This window comes from Vidua macroura, chromosome 21 (assembly GCF_024509145.1).
Source record: "Vidua macroura isolate BioBank_ID:100142 chromosome 21, ASM2450914v1, whole genome shotgun sequence".
NCBI lineage: Eukaryota > Metazoa > Chordata > Aves > Passeriformes > Viduidae > Vidua > Vidua macroura.
The window spans coordinates 7828140-7848122 of record NC_071591.1 but is presented as its reverse complement, the minus strand read 5'-3'; the positions used below and the strand labels follow the sequence as shown (position 1 = coordinate 7848122).

The 19983-nt window shown below is 53.4% G+C and overlaps 1 protein-coding gene and 1 long non-coding RNA gene across 2 annotated transcripts in view; one reads left to right on the top strand and one right to left on the bottom strand.

The window, feature by feature from the left end:
- ASTN2 (astrotactin 2) overlaps positions 1–19983 on the bottom strand; it is a 320188-nt gene that overhangs the window by 109966 nt on the left and 190239 nt on the right. The window contains exons 14-16 of the mRNA XM_053996162.1: positions 6574–6698; positions 6099–6203; positions 4465–4644 (exon numbers count right to left, since the gene is read on the bottom strand). Coding sequence (XP_053852137.1) covers positions 4465–4644; positions 6099–6203; positions 6574–6698 — 410 coding nt within the window. The remainder of the gene's footprint in view (positions 1–4464; positions 4645–6098; positions 6204–6573; positions 6699–19983) is intronic.
- LOC128817568 (uncharacterized) lies at positions 14342–16357 on the top strand. The gene is made up of 3 exons (XR_008440237.1): positions 14342–15083; positions 15657–16021; positions 16189–16357. It is a non-coding gene; the product is annotated as an uncharacterized LOC128817568 (long non-coding RNA).

Below are 19983 nucleotides of genomic sequence, written 5' to 3'. Positions count from 1 at the left end.
GCATAAGGTCATTTAGCAGACTTACTCACAGCACATGTTTTTGTCTAAACTAAATTTCATGACAACCAGCTAGATTGCTTGTACCTCCTCCGAACAAAATGTTGAAATCTGAGGGTTTGAAATAGTGACATAAACCAAGCAATTAAGAGTGTTAAAAAGGTAATAGAGTGGTTGCACATAGGGACAAATCTCAAAACCAGGGAAATTCTATGTGTTCTACTTCTGACCAAGCACATATAAGGGAAATCCATTATGTCCTTTAACAGCTAAAAAAGTAGCTTTACAGCTTTCTTAATGCACCTGATTGCATCTCAGAAAGGAAAACTAAAGGTTCCTGCAGACTAGTTCAATCTTAATTGTGTTAATGGCAGTATCAGACCTGAAGGGAGACAAATGGAGCCTTGAAAGGACAGGAGGGAGCCACAGGCCTCACTCAGAGGAATATGGATTCCTATTTTAGCAGAGCCCCAGGCTCTATCCTTAATTTTGTGAAGGATATTTGTGAAGATCTCCTGTCAAAACTGCTGAGCTCACAAGAAAGCATGAAAGCTGTCACCTCTTACAGGTAAATGTGAGTGGAATGTGGTCTGAGAGAAGAGAAGCAAGTACTGGGGAGGGCAAGGAGCAGAGAGGCTTAGGGAATGTGACAGGACCTGCCAGAACACAGCCCCTCCATGGACTATTCCCATAAATGATCGATTACTGAGAGGGAACATGAACATCTTTCCCATCTGCAGCAGCCACAGGCTGAGCTTGCTGAACACTCAATAGGGCCAGGGGAACCTCAGGCAAGGAAACTCTATCTAGAGATCACAGGAAATTCAAGAAAAACAAACATTTTCCTCACTGCAGACCTGAAGTAACCTCTCAGCTGGGCAGTGAAACCCTCTGAATCTCCCCCACCCAGGCACACACATCCTGAGCCCATCAGCATCCCTTCCTGCTTCCCAGCTGGGCTTCTCCATTGGGAATAACCAAACTGGAACAGCTCTTGCAGAAATCTCACCAGGGCTGTCAGATTTTGCTCTCAGAGCAGCTCTTCCCCTTCCCTAAGCAAGCTCTCCTCCTCCTCACCAGCCTGAATGAGGAACCACAGAGCAACCAGCTCTCTGATGAACTTTTATCAGTGAATGAAATGGTTCCCAGCAGGGGGATTTCTTGGATGGAGGGATCACTCTCTTCCCTGATGTACAATTTCTCTGAGGTGGGGTGACTCCCAGCCTCCACCTCCAGGTTTATTATTATGGCACTGTGTGGTGAGGAAGAGCCCAGTTTGTGTCAGCTGTCCTGGCTGTGTCATCTCCCACCACCTCATCCACCCCAACCTCGTGACTGTGGGGACAGAATGGAGAAAAAGAAGAAGTGTGGGTGCCATGGAGACACTGCTCAGCAGCAGCCAGCACTCCAGGGTGATCTCCACACTGGATTCTCCAGAAATCCACAGCACCACTGTGGACCACAGAACCACAAAGCCGGTTCCCTCTGTCCCACCAGGCCCAGCACATTCTTACACGCAGCAGGAGCTGGCTGGAGACATCATGTTTGTCCCAGCTGCCAAATGAAGGTCCTCACACAACTGCTACCAACTTAATGAGGCACCGTCAGCGTTAAATGCTGGCTCCATGGGGAAGAAAACCGATGCAGGCTCCCATGGCACAGATCAATGGCTGGGTCGATCTCAAGGTCCCTGCTTGGAGGCCACTCAATGTGTTAAAGCATTGCTTGGCTGCACAGAGCCAGAGCAAGCAGAACAAAATATGGGCTTTTAATCACGCTGCATGAAGTAAAATTGGAGTTTGCTTTGGTGTGCTCACGGACTGAGGCTGTTCCTGTGAGGGAGCCTGGGGGATGCTCCCTGGGGCACGCCTGTCCTGAAGGAGCGCAGTGCTGGGTGTGCCACAGCTGTGCCATCGTGCCTCTCTGGCTCTCCATTGCAGGATTCACTCCTGCAAACCCTTAGGAACAAGGGCAGGCTGTTCTGTCACCTCATTTCCCCCCCCCCCCCCACTCCTCATCCACCTGCAGGAGGAAGGGAACACTTGTCACTGCTCCAGGCAGAGCAGGCTGCCCGCTCTGTGCTGTCCCTGGCCAGAGGCGGATCCCTGTCCCTGCCCTTGGCAGGGGGGACAGCTCTGCAGATCCTGACCCACGTCACAGGCACTGGGGCAGCTCCAGGCCGGCACAGAGCCAGCGCCTGCCCTGGCACCAGCAGCGTGAGCTTCTCTTCAAGACCATGTTTTCAATTAGGGCTCGACGTGCAGATTGTGCCTTTATTGTTGGAGGCCTCCTCCTGAGGCCTGGCGATTGATTTATGAAGTTGATTAAAATATTAAAATAATTTTGTGCGGTGCTGCAAACACCCCATAATGTGCATTTTTCTCAGAGCTGGTGCTGTTCCAATTAGCTTGAGACTCTCCTCTCCCCCTCCTCTTGTGACCTGTTTTGTCCACTAACAAATTACAGTTATTCTGGCCCTACTTTTATATTTATTAGAGCTGATGCATATGTGTGCTCACTGAGCAGTTCAGAACGGGCTGGTGAGCAGCAGGGAGCCCGGCAGGCCAGAGATGTTCTGAGTGGAGAAGGCATCCAGAAATGTCTAGCTGGAGCTATTTATTCCTATCTGCCTTATGTCGCTGGCAAAATGAGGGTAAATCAGTAGAGAAGTTGGGAATAAAATCCATCTACCATGAACAGCAAGCTCTTTCTCTTGGCTAAGTGTGTTTTCCCTGGGACAGAGCCCTGGGTTTCCCACGACACTTTCTCTGTCCACAAGCTGATCTCCCCAAGTCCTGAACATCCTTAATGTCTTTCCAAGAACATTTTCTGGCCATCAAAGAGCTGAATACAACACTGGCCACCTCTGCATTGCCCACAGCCCCAAAGTTCAAACTCACCAACCCCATCAGCTACCAAAGCCACAGAAGGAGCCATGCACAAAACACAAGGTTGGGGCCAGCCTGGTGCCCAAATGCTGCACAATCAGGAGTGAAAAGTTTATGTCCAGGCATTACATGCAAACCCTCAGGGGATCCCTGGAGTGCCATGAGTGCTTTGGTGCTTCACAGGCACTGGGAAAGGATGCTCTGGATGCCTCACAAATGCCAGGGCAGCCAGGCACAGCTCCAGGAGTGGGGGCAGGACCCAGGTGGGGAGCGAGGGATCCCCCTTGGCCAGCTGCATACCATGGACTAAAAAGGAAATTATTCTGTCACCGAGGCATTGCTTTGCCTTTAGGCCCTGTGCCACTGCAGAGCTTTGTGGCTGAGCCCTGAGCCACTGCTGTCCCTGACATGGGGAGGTGAGAGTGAAGGAATGGGAGATAATTCACCACCAGATCAAGCACTGTTCATGTCCCCTCTGGCCCCAGCATCGTGGAACAGCAGCAATGCTTATGCCAGGCTAGGACTGCAGCAGCTGCCTCTCATTCCCATCTCTCATTCTCCTAAGAAACCTTTGTCTGGCTTTGGTTTGGCCCCAGGTGATAGCACTGGGACCATGGGGTCTGCTCCCCACCAACACATGTGCCCCTGGATTGCAGGGAGTGCTCCCGACTGATTAATAACATCATGAGTACATAAACAACCCACCTCCACGTGCCTTCTCCTGCTAAACAGGGGCATTGCTATGGCAAACTTCATTTATCACTATTTAAAACCCAAACAAACGAGCACAGGGTGTTATAAATACGCTTACAAGACCAGCTACACTGGGGAAACAGAGAAGAAAATGAGCCAAGAGCAAGGGAGGCGGTGTGTGGGAGAACACCTCTCTCTGCTGGGTTCCAGGGAGCAAGGCTGCTCCTGGCAGTGCCACCAGAGCAGGATGCAAATGCCCTGATGACCTCTGTCACCATCAGCCCTAAGGTGGGCTCTGTGATACACCACAGATATTTTTTGAATAGAAAAATATCAGATCCAGGGCATATCCCCAACTCCCTGGAGGAGAGAGATGAATTGGCAAATGGAAGGCTACAGTGATAAGGGAGTTTTTATAAACATAACCTAATTGTATTACTTCAAAGTCCTGAAGTTTATTGCCCTGTTTAATGATGTGTCTCGTTATTTATGGTGTAGCACAACGAGTCTGCTATTGATTTAATGCACTTCCTTAAAGACTGTCACTGTCACAAGCAATAAAACAAAGCCATTCTGAGACAGCTCATTTCTGTCACATCTCCATCAGCTGACCCCGGGCACGAGAGGGCCACCGTGGGGAAGGGGGTCACCTTGGGCAAGGACGGAGCCAAAATGTGGGAGCTGAAGGGCAGGAGCAGGCAGGGTGGCTCAGGGATGCTGCCAATGACATGTGCCACCTGACACTGGGCACTCGGTTTGGGACAAGCCTCCTGCCTGAGCCTGCCTGCATGGTGATTGTGTATGCATGGGAAAGGGGGTGATGGATGGAAACCAGCACGTGACACCTGATGTTTGTGCCCCTGCCCATTCCCATCACCCTCCTCACCTTTCTGGTACTGGAGCCAGAGCTGCTGCTGGACCTTCTTGCTGGGGAAGTGGATGGTGCAGCTGAACTCGGAGCCGTACAGCGCCTCCGCGATGTAGTGGGAGCCAAACTGCTGAATGAAGGAGAGCAGCTCCTCCCGGCTGCTGTCCTTGTTCAGGATCTTCAGGATGTTTGCAAAGCCTGGGGGAGGGAGGCAGGGGGTGGACAGGTCAGCCAGGCAGGGCTGGCAGCCACAACCCGGGGGAAGGAGCCCCAGAGGTTCCCTGCTCAGGTCATACAAGGCCCCACATGGGTGCAGTTCCTTCTCTTTTGCCTCCACCTGATCCTTTGGAATCCACAACCTGTTATTACCCCAGGCTGTGGCTCTGACTTCCTTCTATGATTCATCTCCCTAAGAGATTTCTCAGATAATTTCACAGGGATGTGCATGTGAACACGTGCACACACACACACACACACACACACACACACAAAACCTCCATCCTTGCCAGCTCATCTGCTCTTCAGCCTGATGACACATCATTAACACTCTCCCCAGAAGATGTGCTTGGCCTTTGCTAGGCTGTATCCATAACCAGAGATGTTCCATCCCTCGTGCAAACACCCAGCACAACTGGTAACTGTTTTTAGGAAAGTTGGAGACAGCCCAGAGGGACATGCAGGGCTGGGCTGGTGGTGGCAGATTCGTGGATGTGCAAAGGTCAAGGCATCACTTGAGCAACACCCATACAGACAGCAGGGACCTCTGGCAGGGGACAAGGACATGGACCTTGCTGCTCTATGGTGGTGAAATATCCTGGAGACACTGATGACTTCACAGCACTTCAGCATCACTTAGAGCTGGCTGAAAGCATCGTTTTGGTTCAGTGGTGGAACAGAAAACGTACTGCAAGAAAATACGTCATAACTGTCACCAAAATGAGATTATCTGGCTGGTTGGTTGGCTGGTTTATTGAAAAAGAAGGCTGTTTTAATAAAAAAGCCAGAAGAATTCATTTTGAGCTGAACCCACATTTTTTTTTTTTCAGCTCTGAGCAAGGTATTTCATTTTGGAGCTGTGCAGCCTGTTAGCACTAAATCTTTTTTTTTTCTTTCTTTCTTTCTTTCTCCATTTAAAAACTCGTTGATTTTTAAATAAAAAAAATGCTACTTTGAACGAAAAGGCAAAACATTTCAGGTCGCAACAAAATGTTTCAGCATTTCTGAAACAAAATGTGTAGCTGTAAAAATGTGGCAGTGAAATGTTTTGACATTTGCAGGATCCTCCCACCCACCCCTTCTTCATCTGTGACTCCCTGCTTTATATGACCTGCTTTTCCAAGTGCTGTGGTTCCTTTTGAAACCACCTTTTTTAAGGGACTGACTGTTTTTTGTATATACACAGCCACCCCAAAACAAATCCTTCCTGCTCATTGCCTACTGGCTTCCTCCTTGCTTTGACCTCCCCTCTTGCTGCACAAACTCCCTGCCTCAGTTTCCCCCCCCCGCAAAAAAGGAGGTGAATCTCCCTGCCTGCCTCTGCAGCAGCGCTGGGAACAGAGCATGGAGGCGGGAAATGTCAGTGGGATGCTTGGGGCAGAAAACCACCACCCACCCATGCAGACACACATCTCCCTGCCCCTGGAATCCCTCACCTGCAGAGAGCGTGATGGAGCTGAGCTTCACCCTGTAGAGGTTGCTCCTGACCCGCCAGTGCTGCACCATGGGGTACCCCATGGCCTCGTCGTACTTGATGTCCCCTGCAAAGACAAAGCAGGTGGGTGACACTGCTGATCATGCTCTGGGGAATGCTTAATGCTCCCTCCTACCTTGCCACGCGCTGCAGGGGTGAGAAATGGGGTGGTGGAAGGGCTGGAAACCTCAGTGGTGATGCTGTAGGGTCCCAGGACTGCTGGCAGGACCAGCATTGGGATGGCTGTGACTGCCAGGAGCTCACAGGGATGGAGATGATGATGTAATGGACTCACACATCCCTCAGACTATTTCTGCCCCAGGCACACAGGAAAGGTGATGATGCCCCTCAGCAACCACACTGGGACCCAGGGTGGGAGAAGGGGTTGTTCCTCCTGGGCTCCCCCCTGGGACACTGACCCCGGGGGCAGCTCGTACCTGTGAGGAGCTGGAGATCAGGAAGGGGCTCCGAGAGGACACCACGGCACTGCTCCTCCACGGGCAGAGGGATCACCAGGAGGCCGTCGGCCAGCTGGGGGAAGTCCTTGATGAAGTTATTCTCCCTGCAGAGAGAAAAAGACAACTGCAAAGCAACGATGCAGGGCATGGCCGGGCAGCGGGGCTGAGCCGCCCTGGTGGCACCGGGACAGGCGGCTCAGGAGGGTGGGGGGCATCTCCTCGAGCAGGAGCCCTGCCAGGGGATGGGGCTTGCAGCCTCCCCACCAGCCAGCCTGGCTGTGCAGCCCTCTGAGATGATGCTTAATGAGCTCCCCAGGGAATGCAGCTCCATTAGCGCTCCAGAAATATGGAACTGCTCTCAGCCTGGGGACCCAGCCACTGGGTTTGGCCCAGATTTTCAAAGTGGGCCCCTGGAGAGGGGGCAAGGAAAGAGGAATGGCTGCTACCCCCAAAAACTGCCCCTTTCCACACCTGCAGCATCTCCATGTGGACAGTGACCAAGCTCTGCTGGGGCTCCCCAGGCAGCATCATGACCTCTACATTTTCCCCCACCCCCCAGTGACTCGCTCTCCAAAAGGCAGAAGAAGTATAATTTACAGACAGACACAAAAAAACCCACTCTCGTGTACAGCTCACAGTACAATTTTACCACACATGCAGGATCTTTTCTAACCTTGGCAGGTATAACATTGTATAATAGGCCCCTAATGAATTGTTTCTAGAACAACAGTACCAGGGAAATTATTTGAAATGGTGAACAGACAGGTCTCTGGGAGACGAGCCTCCCCCGGTAAGCGAAATGCCTCGCGCCTGCGCCAAGGAAACAGGAGGGGGGATTTTAAATATTGATCTTAGAGCCAAAATATAGGCCAGGAGGCTTTGCATCCTCCGGGTGTGGAGACAAAAGGGCAGCAGAGCAGAAGAAAGGGAGGTTCCTGCAAAATCAGGTCAGCCCCAGGAGCTTGTGGGAGGTTCAGACTGGCACAGCCTGCCCCAGCTGCATTTTTTGTAATATATTTTCCTTTAAACAGCTGCTGATTTCACTCACCTTCCTTGGTTTTACGCCCTGTAGTCTGTGCCTGGGGGGATGATCCATCATCCTGTGCTCATCTCACAACTGGGGACACCCTGGTCACTCCCACGGGTCCCGGCACAGCGAGATGCTGATTTCAGGGAACACTTCCCTGGCATCCTCCCATTGCTCTGGGGCCAAGATGTGGCCAGTGCAACCTGCACCAGAGGTGAGCAGGAAGCCATAGCCCTGTGCAACCAACCTGGGATGTTCCCAGCCCCAAGGCAGGACAGGAGCATTTGTAGGTAGGGACACATGAGTGGGGCACAGGAAGTGTTCAAAGCCAGACTGGATGGGTCTTTAAGGATGTTGCTCTAGTGTAAGGTGTCCCTGCCCATGGCAGGAAGGTTGGAACAAGATGATCTTTAAGGTCCCTTCAACCCAAACCATTCAATGATTCTCTGGCTGCACAGGCAGCCTGCCTCATGCTACACTCCCATTTCAGAGCCACCAGCACCTGACTGCATCTCAGGAGCCTCACTTTCCACACTGCCTTGGTGCAAAAAAGAAAAAGAAAGTGCTTTATTTTTCTGAGGGGAAAAGTTTCTCACTCACAGCATGCTCACAAATCTCAGATTGATCCCGCTGGGCACGGGATCCCCATGGTGGTATGTTTTGCTGCTCTGAGCCCTTTGCTGTCACAGCAATTTCAAATGGGGCACTGCAATTACTGCTGGAGCTGGGAGCCATGTGGGTGGTGGGAAACAGGGCTGCAAAACAAAGCAGGTTGGTAGGGAATGGGGGAAGAAGCATGTTGGTGTCTCTGCTGCTCTGCCTCTGCAGAAAAGGGGAAAAAGCGCTGCCAAATCCCAAAGCTGTGGAGAAGCGTGATGGAAAAGTGGGATGCAGCTGCACTGAGCCTGCCTGCCATCCTGGAGCGTGGGACTGTCCCTATCCTGACAGGTCAGCTCCCCGTCCTGCACCAGGATGAGCACAGGGGCCAGGAGGGTCCCTGCCTGCCCTGCCCCATATCCCACCTCTGAGAAGATCAGGATTCCTAGGAAGAGGCTGGTAGAACCTTCCCAAGTGCTGTCCCACATGAGGGGATGGACCTGGCATACCCCAAGGGACACAAAGAGATGGCATGACAGGTGCCAGAAGCTCATGTTCATCCAGCACCCTGCACCCTGACACTGGGCAGAGGAGACACAAGGAGGCAGCATCTCCTCCTGCCCCCACCTGGGCCATCTCAGCAGCACCCACCCATGCCATGAGCCTGTAGAACAGCTCTCCCTGGGCATATCCCAGCTCATCCATGAGGCAGGACAGCCCCGGGGGCTGGTGGCCCATGCCTGGGCAGCTCAGGAGGGAGAAGCTGAGGCATGAGGGGACCCACAGAGAGCAACTGCTGCTCAGAGCTGCTGCCTCTATGAGAAGGCATTTACTGAACAGCCACGTTCTGCAGGACCACTCTTGTTATCCATTTATTCAACTGTTCCACACTCAAAAGGCCAAGGAAAAAGCAGGGGCAAGTGGGAGCCAAGGAGTGGGCACATGCCCACAATGAGCTTCCATCACGGGAGGGAGCAGCAGTGCAAGGCAGGACATCAGCAGCACTTCCATGATACATTCTTGCTACCAAATCCTTCCTGTGTCTCTTCCAGCTCTCCCCACCTCCAGGCCCCTGCTCCCTGCCATCCCAAGGCAGGGATGAGCCAAAGCCATGCAGGGGGAGCACCCACTGGGCAGAGGGCCTGGTCACAGCACTGTCCCTCTGCAGAGTCCTCACTGCCTGAGGGGCAGGATGGTGATGGGGACACGCCAGGCAGGGCACACGGCTGCTGGGGTGTGCCCAGGGCACAGCATTCCATGGACTGGCAGCTGACAGAGGGCTGCAGCTCCTCTTCCACGGGACCTTCTTAATAACCCTGTGGCTTGCATGCTGCTCGCTGTGCAGGCACAAAAGGGTTCCTGCCAGACTTTTTTTGCACTCTGGAAACTGTGATCAAAGCCAGCGGGCTCTGTGCAAGGGGCAGGGACACGGAGGAGGGGAGGGATGTGACAGCAGCCCTGTGCACGTGTTGCCACATGTGCCTCCAACTGGGGCACGGAAGAGGCACTGGCACCCCTGCAGGGGTGCAGGGCCAGGTGTGGGGGTCACAGGGATGTTCCAGTGGGATTGGGCAGGATGCAGATCAACCTGCCAGCCCCACAACATCCTCCTGTGTCTCTTGTTCTGCTCCTGGCGTCTTCCTAGTGGAACAGCTGCCCAGGACTCACTGGAGCAGTGAGCACGCAGCTCTCTCCAACATGATCCACTCCCCAGCACAGCGCTCTCCTGCTGGGGATCTGAGCATCTCCCAAGGCTCTTTGCAGATACCGAGTCATTACATGAGGAAATGCAGTTTCTCCCAGCAGCATCTGACCCAGAGCATGTGCCTGCCTTGGAGGGAACTGATTCCATATAAACGAACCTGATGCTGGGAAAGGTCAAATGACCAAAGGCTTTAGCGAGCTAGAATACTGGCAGGGTGGGCTGAGGAGGAAGGCAGCCACTTGGATTAAACTGAGTTCAAAATGCTGGCTTTGATGGACACTTGGTGTATCCTCAGCCGAGTCCTACAACGCACCCATTGCCAGGGGTGACACACGCAGCTGACAGCAGCTCCCACATCTTGGGGTGCTGGTGGGGTGACAGCAATTAGTGGCTGCTCAGGTACAGGAGCAGGGCTCAGGCAGCAAGAGCCTGCTGTACCACTGTTCTCCTGTCCTCCTGAAACCAGATGCACAAACCACCTGTGGTTTTGGGGACTGTGACCTTTAATAGCACAGCCAAGGTCATGCAGCAGAGCTGTGCTGCAGCGCTGGGCTGCATCGCTGCACTCCGCAGTGCTGGCAGCAGCTCACACAGCCCGTGAGAAGCCTCCAGAAAGGACCAATATCCCAGGGCAAAATGGGGTTTGGGGCGAGCAGGAGAGCTCGGTGCAGGCCCTGGGGAGGAGCTGGAGTGCTGTGGCTTTCCAGGACTGGGCCACGGCTGCTGAATTCTGCTCCAGGGCACAGTTCTGCTGGCCCTGGGGCACCATGTCTCCTTGCTGAGATGCTCAAAGCCAGAGCCAAGCTGGCAGTGGGATTTTGGCCTGCAGCAGGGAAAGGTCAGCTGGTGGCTGACGTGCATTTCGTTTTCCTGTTAGCAACACCACTGGGTGAATGAGCAGCTTCTCCTCTTTAGCTCAGTCAGCTGTGGCTCCCTCCCTTGGCACTCTGCTCCCCCAGGACATGGCTTTGAGGATGCACTCTGCAAACCAAGCCTTCCTTGCAGCTGTAAAACTCCCACTGCACATTCCAAGCATCAGCTGGCACGGGGCTTCCTGCCTCCACCCAACACTGACAGCGGATGCACACCCTGCACCACAGCACCTGGGCAAGTATATTCATGAAGGGGTAAATATATAAATATTATATATAAAGTGACCCCACAAGTGATTAGCTTATGCCCTGAAGCGTGAGATTTAATTACCCTTATCTGAGCCAGCACAGCTACAAATGTTAATCACATTATCATCCAGCAAGCTTATGTTCAGCAAAGTGACTACTCCTTTCTGCTATGCAAGCCTGAGAGGACGCCTGCTCTGGCAAAGAATTAGTTATTAATCTTACTTCTTTCTGTCCCACAATGACTCGGGGAGAACACGATGGATTTGAGGTTATTTAGTGCCAGCTTTTCACCCAAATTTCCCTTGGAGAAGCTGCCTGCTGGGGTGGCTGCAAGATCAGCAGAGGCCAGCCTGACACAGGAACATTGAGAAATAGCTTCCCTTTAGCTTGTCATCACCAAAAAAAAAAAAAAAAAAAAAAAAAATTGATCTGGAGTCACTGGGAAAGAGAAAAGAGGGTGTCCTGTTGCCACAGCCACTTAGGAGAAGGTAAGCACACTGTAAATCTCCCCCAGCATGTCTCCATGACCTCAAGCACTGGTGAATTATAAAGGTTTAATGCAAACCCTGTGAAGCAGCAGTTACTTATTCCAAATTTACTGAGCATTAATTTCAGCGAGGCCCCACTCCTGCAGAACAAGGCAGGATAAAAGAGGAGAGACCAGTCAGATTTTGCCAGTTTCAGGAGCCCCTTCAGTTCCCCAACTCTCAGCCTTAACCACGGCCTGCAATGAAGTGTGGTTGGACCAGGCTGCAGGCAAAAAGGAGAGCACCAATATCATCCCTCCAGCAGCCCCTGATGCTGTGGATAGGACCTGTCCCTGTGCTGCTCGTCCATGTCCCCAGCCCGTCCCACTTCAGTGCCAGCAATAAACAGCCTGACAATATCCAATAGCTGCCTTACCCCCTGGCTCAGGGAGAATTAGCATTTAAATTGAGGTGTTTCAGGAGGTAAATCACACCAGTGCCCCACGGAAGCCCTGGTGCTCCTGGGCTGGTGTGAGGGGTCTGCACGGCTGCTGCTCAGCACCATCCCCTCCACACACCCCCAGGCTGAGCCCCAAAACCCTCCATGGTGCTCCCATCAGCACTGTGCTCTGCCAACACTGAACCTGATCTTCCCACAGGGCATCTCCCAGCATCCCCCAGGTACTACAGCCCTCCTCAGGGCCACCCAGGCTCAGCAACGCCACTGAGCACTGAAGGGAACTCAGCCGTGGTGCCCACCACTGTGGCACTGAGAGTGAACGTGAGGCTCATGAATCCCCTCCATGGAGAAAAAGTGCATCCCCTCCTGAAGCCATTTCTAAGGGAAACACAAAGGAATTCACTCTGAGAGGAGAGATGGAGAAGCTGTGAGCAACACAGAATCAGAAACACCCGTGGCTGGAGAAAAGCAAAAGAATCACAGGCTCACAGATTTGTGATTCCAACAGGGTTGGAATGGACTTTAAAACTTACCTTGTTCCACCCCCTGCCATGGGCATGGGCACCTTCCACTGTCCCAGGCTGCTCCAAGCCCCATCCAACCTGACTTTGGACACTTCCAGGAACCCAGGGGCAGCCACAGCTGCTCTGGGCACCCTGTGCCAAGGCCTGCTCACCCTCACAGTGGTTCAACAGCCTTGTCCTAAGCCTAGAACCTGGTAGCAGGGCCACCATGACACATCTGGGCTGTGTGCCATCCTCCTTGAGTGGAAGGTCTGGGTAATACCCAGCACCTGTGGATGGAGAGAAATCTGCCCATCTGCAAGGGGCTGGAGCTGCTCAGAATCTGCCAGGAGGATCCATGTCTTGTTCCATGTATCCGCTCTTCACGGTGTCTCCCTGCATTAGCTTTGTCACCACTGACAGCCAAAGGCTCTGACCTTGTCAGCTTCCATAAGTTCAGCAGCTTCCAGCTCTTTATGACTCGATGGAGAAGATGACAGACAGACCTGAGCAGCTCATGGAGCTCCTGCCCACCAGGCTGTGGCCACTGCGAGATGACCGGGGCACAGCTTCCCTATGGGAATGATTTGTCCAAGCTGAGCGAGCTGGGCCAGGCTGGACACGTCCTGTGGGTGCAGATTCCAGTGCTGAGCTGAGCCCAGGCTGTGGATCCTCTCCCCCAGGTTGTTTGGGTGCTGCTCCTCTTGGCACCTTCCTTGGCATTGTTTGTAAGGAGGCAACAAATGCAAAACTCCCACTGACTCCAGAGGAGCCCGCACTACCCACTGGGGCTTCCTGAGGAGGCTGGTGCCTGACCTGATGCAGTTCCTCTGGATTTGGGCACAGCATCCTGCAGCCAATGGCTTCTCTGTGCACCAGCAGCCCCAGTTTTCCAGGGAAACTCACACCCCAGCTGCGGTGCCCTGGGAAGCACAAGCACAGCCTTTTAATATTAATATTTGCCTTTCCAATGTAAATTCAGACCCAGCTCTCCACTCAGCACACACATCCATTCTCTTTAACAATTTGAGATCTTAAACACTTCTTTTTTTCCCCCTCTCCTAAGCTTCATTGTTAACCTTTAAGATGAAGATAAGGCATAAAGGTTTGGAAAGGAATTAGGAGGGACCTTGGAAATGAGCCAGGAGCAGTGTTAATGCTGGGCTGCACATCATATCTCTTCGGTTCTTCTCTCCCCCCAGGGTGACTCGGACTGCTCTTGACTACCACCATGGTATTACAAACTCTAATGAGGTTTGGAAAATAAGAAACCCACTGCGGCGTGGGAGAAACTAATAGAAATTGTTTTGTCTTCTCTCTATTAGTCATTAGAAGCAGAAGAAAAACAGCCACAGGCAACAGCAGGGCTGCAATACCACCACACATTCCATGTGCTGGCACTCTGACAATGTCATTTCAGCACAGTTATTGCTCCAACTTCCCCTCCACACCAGACCTCTCATACACCAGTGTGGGCTCCAGCTGTGCCAGTGTCCCTATGCCACCATCCCGAGCCCAGGGTGACCCCAGTGTTTGTCCGAGGTGCCCATGCAGGGTATTTGGCCAGCCCATGGCTCTACCAGCACGGACCATTGCCAGCCTGGTGTCCCCAGGGGACAGGCACAGGCAGTGCCCAGGCAGGGGACACTTCCACAAGCAGCAGCACTGTCAGGCAGCCAGAACACATGGAGAATTAGCTGGGATTTGTGACTGCAGCTGCAGAGCTGCATTTCTGTGTGTGAACTTAATTACAGAACCACAACACTATGCACAGGGTGAGGTGACAGCACCTACAGTGACCTCACCCCTGCCACCCTCCCAGGGAACTGTGGTGCCAGGAGCCAAGCCTCAATCCTGGGCTCAGCGAGGTGCCTGGAGCACTTCCCACATCTCTTCCCTCCTCCCAGCTCTGCAGCCATCACACCCCGGGTGCCTGATGACAAGTGGCAGTGCTGCCACACCTTCCAGATGTGTGCCTGCTGCCCAAGGGCACGGCACAGATGGCGAGTGCCAGCGTTCCCTGGAAAGCTGGGGCCAGGCACGCAGGCTGTTCTGCCTGTGCTGGGCTCCTCCAGCCCGTGCTGGGGGGAAATGAACCGGCACAAACAGCTCGAGCTTTCATCTCCAGGGAGCTGTTACTGAAGGCAGCGGTCCATGGGACACTCCTCTTGCAGCCCAGGCAGGGGCAGGGCACCACAGCAGCAAAGATTATCACTGGGGCACAGGGAGGAGGGCGAGGGATGCTGGGCCTGTCCCCACCCCCTGCTCCAGCTTTCCTCTGCACAGAGCCACCAGCATCCAAACCAGGTCAATCTTGCCCAGGAACCAGGTGCAGAGGAAGATTTAGGGGATCTGGATTATGCCACAGGGGACAGGAGGGCTCCCAGCAGAGCTTGTCCACCAATTTTGGGACACTGGGTACAACTGATGGGGCCCAAGCCCAAACCCAGCACTTGCTTTCAGGTTTATGCAGTCACGAGCTGCACTGCAACAGGCAGAACAGCAAATCCTCCACCTCTGGAGAGGACACTTGGGATGGGGAAGAGGAAGACAAGACTTCCTGCTGCACTGAGGACTGCATCCAAGCCCTGCTGTTACCTTGGAAGCAGGTATGGCTTGACAGCTGGCATAGCTGTGGAGTGCTCAGATGTCCCCGTGCTGGTGACTGTTCTTGACTGCATTGCCTGGAGCAAGGATTCGCATTGCTAAGTCAATGTCAAGCTGATTTAGCCCTTGGATGGGGAATCTCCATCAACCAGTGCTTGCACTAGCAAGGAAGAGCAGTGACGGGCTGCTGAATGTCAGCCTTGTCCCTGGAGGTGACACTGAAGGGGTCCCATGGTGTGAGCAGCACAAAGCCACAGCCCAGCTAATGGGGACCAGCACAGACCCACAGCCCAGCTAATGGGGACCAGCACAAACCCACAGCCCAGCTAATGGGGACCAGCACAGACCCACAGCCCAGCTAATGGGGACCAGCACAAACCCACAGCCCAGCTAATGGGGACCAGCACAAACCACAGCCCAGCTAATGGGGACCAGCACAGACCCACAGCCCAGCTAATGGGGACCAGCACAGTGCCCATCAGACAATGCAAAAATGCTGCTATCACATCCTAAAGTCATGTGGTCACAATTTACTGCCTCAAACCCTCCTGTCTCACTCTCCTCTTGCTTTTCAGCTGAACATAACCTGTATTTCCATGTGTCCTGAGTGGGTACAGAGCTCCCATGGCCCAGGAGCAGCTGCAGCTCTTGTGAAATGAGGAAGGAAGAAGCAGCAATTCCTCTCTGCAAGGCTATAAAGCCAATAAGGACCCCCTGAGATGAAAGGTACTCCATAAATCTGAGCTGTTATTATAAAACCAATCTCCTCCACATCTCTTAATAATGCAGATTAACTGTGCAGTACCACCACTATAATTAATATCATAAAAGTCAGAGATGGGAAAGGCCAGCAGGCCAGCGAGGCCATGCCATGGACTGCTCCCCACAGCACAGGGAAAGGGGAAACTCCTGGGTGCCACAGGAGCTGGGGACAGCAAAGGTAGGTTTGGCAGTGCTGGGCACCATGAAGGGAATGGTGACAAGGAGGGGGTGGCACATGGATCACCACATCTCTGCCAAAGCCAGGAGGGGAGCAGAGCCCAGCTCTTGGTTCTGCAAGTACCCAGTGCCAACGTCTCATCCCTCCTCTCCTGTCCACACAATCAGGGAATTATCTAGGTTGGAGAAGACAACTGAGTCAAACCATTAACGCAGCACTGCCAAGGCCACCACAAACCATGTCCCCAGGTGTGACTTCCAGAAACCTTTTGAATCCCTCCAAGGATGGTATAACTTCACTGCTGACCTGAGCAGTCTGTGCCAGGGCTTGACAACACTTTTGGGGAATAAATTTTTCAAATATCCAGTATAGATATTACCTGGGGCAACCTGAGGCTGTTTCATCTTGTCCTATTGCTTGCCACCCAGGAGGAGATCAACCTCTCAGTGTCTCCCCTTGAGTCTCCTTTTCTCCAGGCTAAACGCCTCCAGCTTCCTCATGGACTTGTGCTCCACAACCTTCCCCAGTTCCGTTCCCTTCTCTGGACACAATTCAGCACCTCAATGTCCTTCTTTTTGTGAGGGGCCCAGAAATGAGCCCAGGATTTGGGGTGTCCTTCACCAGTACAGAGTACACAGGGACAATCACTGCCCTGCTCCTTCTGATCACACTGTTGCTGGTACAGACCAAGATGCCACTGGTCTTCTGGGCCACCTGGGCACACTGCTGGCCTCTCTCCCAAATCCTTATGGGGGGTGTCACCATCAACTTTTCACCAGGTGGACTCAGAAGACCTCAGGGAACCCCCTGACAGCTGTGTGGGGACATGGGTCAGGGGATGTGAGTGTGGACTGACCATGGCAGGGCAGGCCCTGGGCAGGAAGAGCCAGTGTCCCGGCCCACCTTCCCAAGGGATGAGCATTCCCCCAGACCCTGCACCTCCCGTCCCACAAGGAGCATCCACAGCCAGGAGACACAACCCTGCCATACACACACAGACACCTCAGCAGCATTCCCAGACTCAGCACTGCTCCTCACTGCCTCCCAACCCACAGAGCAAGCCCCAAGGCACTCTCCCTTCCTCCACATCCCTCTCCCATCTTCCTCCTGTCCTCCGTGCTGCACGTGCATGGCCCTGGCACTGCTCCCTGCCTGGCAGTGTGGCAGCAGGCAGGGCAGGAGGGACAGAGCCCTGCCTGGGCACAGCCCTGCTGCTGCGTGGCAGCTCCGTGGCGTGTGCTGCGGGATCAGCTGTGGGAATGCAAATCTGCGCCTCCCCCGCCGCAGCAGCCGCTAACGAGATAATGAATATTTTCATCAGCTGCGGAGAATACAAACATCTGCACAGGCTGGGGGAGTGGGGAGCAGGAACAGCTCCCTGGCATCCCTCACTGCAGGGGCAGCAGCTCCACTGCCAGGGAAAGGAAAGTTCTGGTCCCTGAGGCAGGAGAAGCCCATGGATGACGTTCCATCAGCTCCAGTGGGTGCTGGCAGCGTCTCTGACAGCAGTGCCTTGGCTCTGGACTGTGCTGGTGTCTGTAAGAGCCTTCCACCCCCTGCCACGGGCAGGGACAACTTCCACTGTCCCAGGCTGCTCCAAGCCCTGTCCAATCTGCCCTTGGACACTTCCAGGGATCCAGGGGCAGCCACAGCTGCTCTGGGCAGCCTGTGCCAGGGCCTGCCCACCCTCTGATTGAGTAACTTCTTCCTCATCTAAATCTCACAATCATGGGTGTACAATTGGGTTTGGGCTCTGGCTGCAGGGACAGCTTCCACCGTGGCCATCCCTCTTCCTCTTCCTCCTTCTCCCTGGGGCTGAGGCACATGCTGGGAGCAGTGGGGTTCTCACAGGCAATGACCAAAGAGCAGAGGCTGACTGTCTGTGAGGTCATCCTGCTACCTGCACAGACAGGAATGAAACGGAGCAGCTCAGAGGTGCATCCAGAGCTGGGATGGGGCAGCAGGAGCAGGAGGTGGCTGCCATGGTCATGTCCATGTTCACCAAGGGTGTGATGGCCCATTTCCTAAATCCTACCTGCAGCTGGTGCAGAACCACTCTGAGAACCTCCAGTATTTGAACAACCTCTGTTACAAAGCATCTCTTCCACCCTGGACCCCTGCATTGTCTGACACCACACCTGCTTTTATTTTTGTAGAATAAAAAATGCTCCCAACATCCTGCAGAAGCGCGTGGCTGCAGACTGGGCAACAGCAGCTCAAAGCCACACAATCTGTCATCCTTTTTGGTGGGATGAGATCTTTGAAATGGAAAGGGATGCAACAGTGACCTAACTGATGGAATGCTGTGCTAAGTGCAGTAGTCATTTATACACTGGATTGGAAAAACCTCACTGCTGAGCCTGGCCAGTGAAGATGTGCTCAAAATACAGTGTGTGTTTGTGGGCTCTGAAACACCCCATACATGCCACAGAAGATCCCACCTTCACAGGGCTGCTAAACTCCTAAAAACCCCTTAGCTGCTCCTCAGGACTACGGCATGAGGTGTTAGCCTGGCTTGGAAAGACATCATTGCCTCCAACTAGCGTGTCTGAGGCTTCAAAGTTGTGAACAGGTAATAGAACTGCAGCAACAAACAATAAAAAGATGAATGAAATGGAAGGCAGCCACTGGAAAAGAGATCCATCCATTATCCTGGCCTGAAGGGTAATAGGTAAACAAGGCACTGGTGCACTGGCTGGCGCTGGGCTCGGGAATAATAAACAGCACAATTATAACTCCTGTGCTTGGACGTTTCAAAGAGAGGGAGAAAAATAGGGGCGGGGGGAAGGGTGTTAATGTAACCACTTACAGACATGACATTCGTGTTGCTGAGGGGGAAGCAGGCTGTCCCTGCCAGGGCTGGCCCGTGAGCTCCCAGCCAGGGCACCAGCAAAGCCCCTCCAGCCTCTCACACCCAGGCATGATGCTGAGCCCCCATGTCAGTGCCTGGCAGCACCCACGGGTGGGAGGGCACCAGGTGAACAGTGGATGGGTGGAGATGTTTCCCAAACAGCCCTGGCAGGGATGGCACTGAGCTGCCAGCTCACCCTGCTACCACTGTGCTGGTTTATTAAAGGATGAGAAGCATCGAGGGGAAGAGGAGACAGATTTAAAATGAACTGGCCAAACTCCCCATCAATATTATGAGAATTGCCCACATCAGCTCAGCGACCTGACAGCACGAACGGAGCTGTGTGGAGGCAGAGACTACTGGAAGCAGTTGGGGCAGTGCCCATCCCTCCCTGCAGCACCCCTGGCACCTCAGCACCACCTCCAACCTGCTCCCTTCCCTTCCCCAAGGCTGCAAAGAAGCAGCAGCCCTGTTTTATAAGTGGGAACGGGGGGAACAGCATCCTCCAGGGACTGAGTTGCAGAGGGAAGGATGATTCCTGTTTGCAGGAAGGTGCATTGCACAGCACAGGAGCCCTGGGTCCTCCACAGCCATCCTCCCTGGATATGGAGGGGGGAAACCTTGGTGCTTAGCAGGGAGGGAGCCCCAACATGAATGTTCTCCCTGCCTCCAGCCACCAAACCATTCTGGCTCCTTACCTGCCCTCAACACCTCGGAACTCCCCGGAGTCGCTGCACCTCTGCTGGGAGGAATCAAACAGGGGCTGTGGGGGTGTTCCTGTGTCCTCCTGGGGCTTTGCCAAGCTGGAGCAAGAGCCAGGATGAGAGGAAGAGGTAGGGATGGGAAGGGACTCTGGTAAGGGGAGACAGCTGCTCCCAGCTGCCATGCATTGCCCTGACATCCCATTTGCCATGGAGCAATAATCCAGTAAATAAAGCTGGCTCCACAGGCAGTATTTTGGGATTTCTCCATATTAATGGCATAAAAGCAACAGTCTGAAACTGCAAACAGCTTTTAAACAAAAATATCTATTCCCTCATGGCAAAGAGACAACACAAAACCAGATAAAGAATGAACAAACAACCCATTTGGAAAATAACTCCTCAATGCT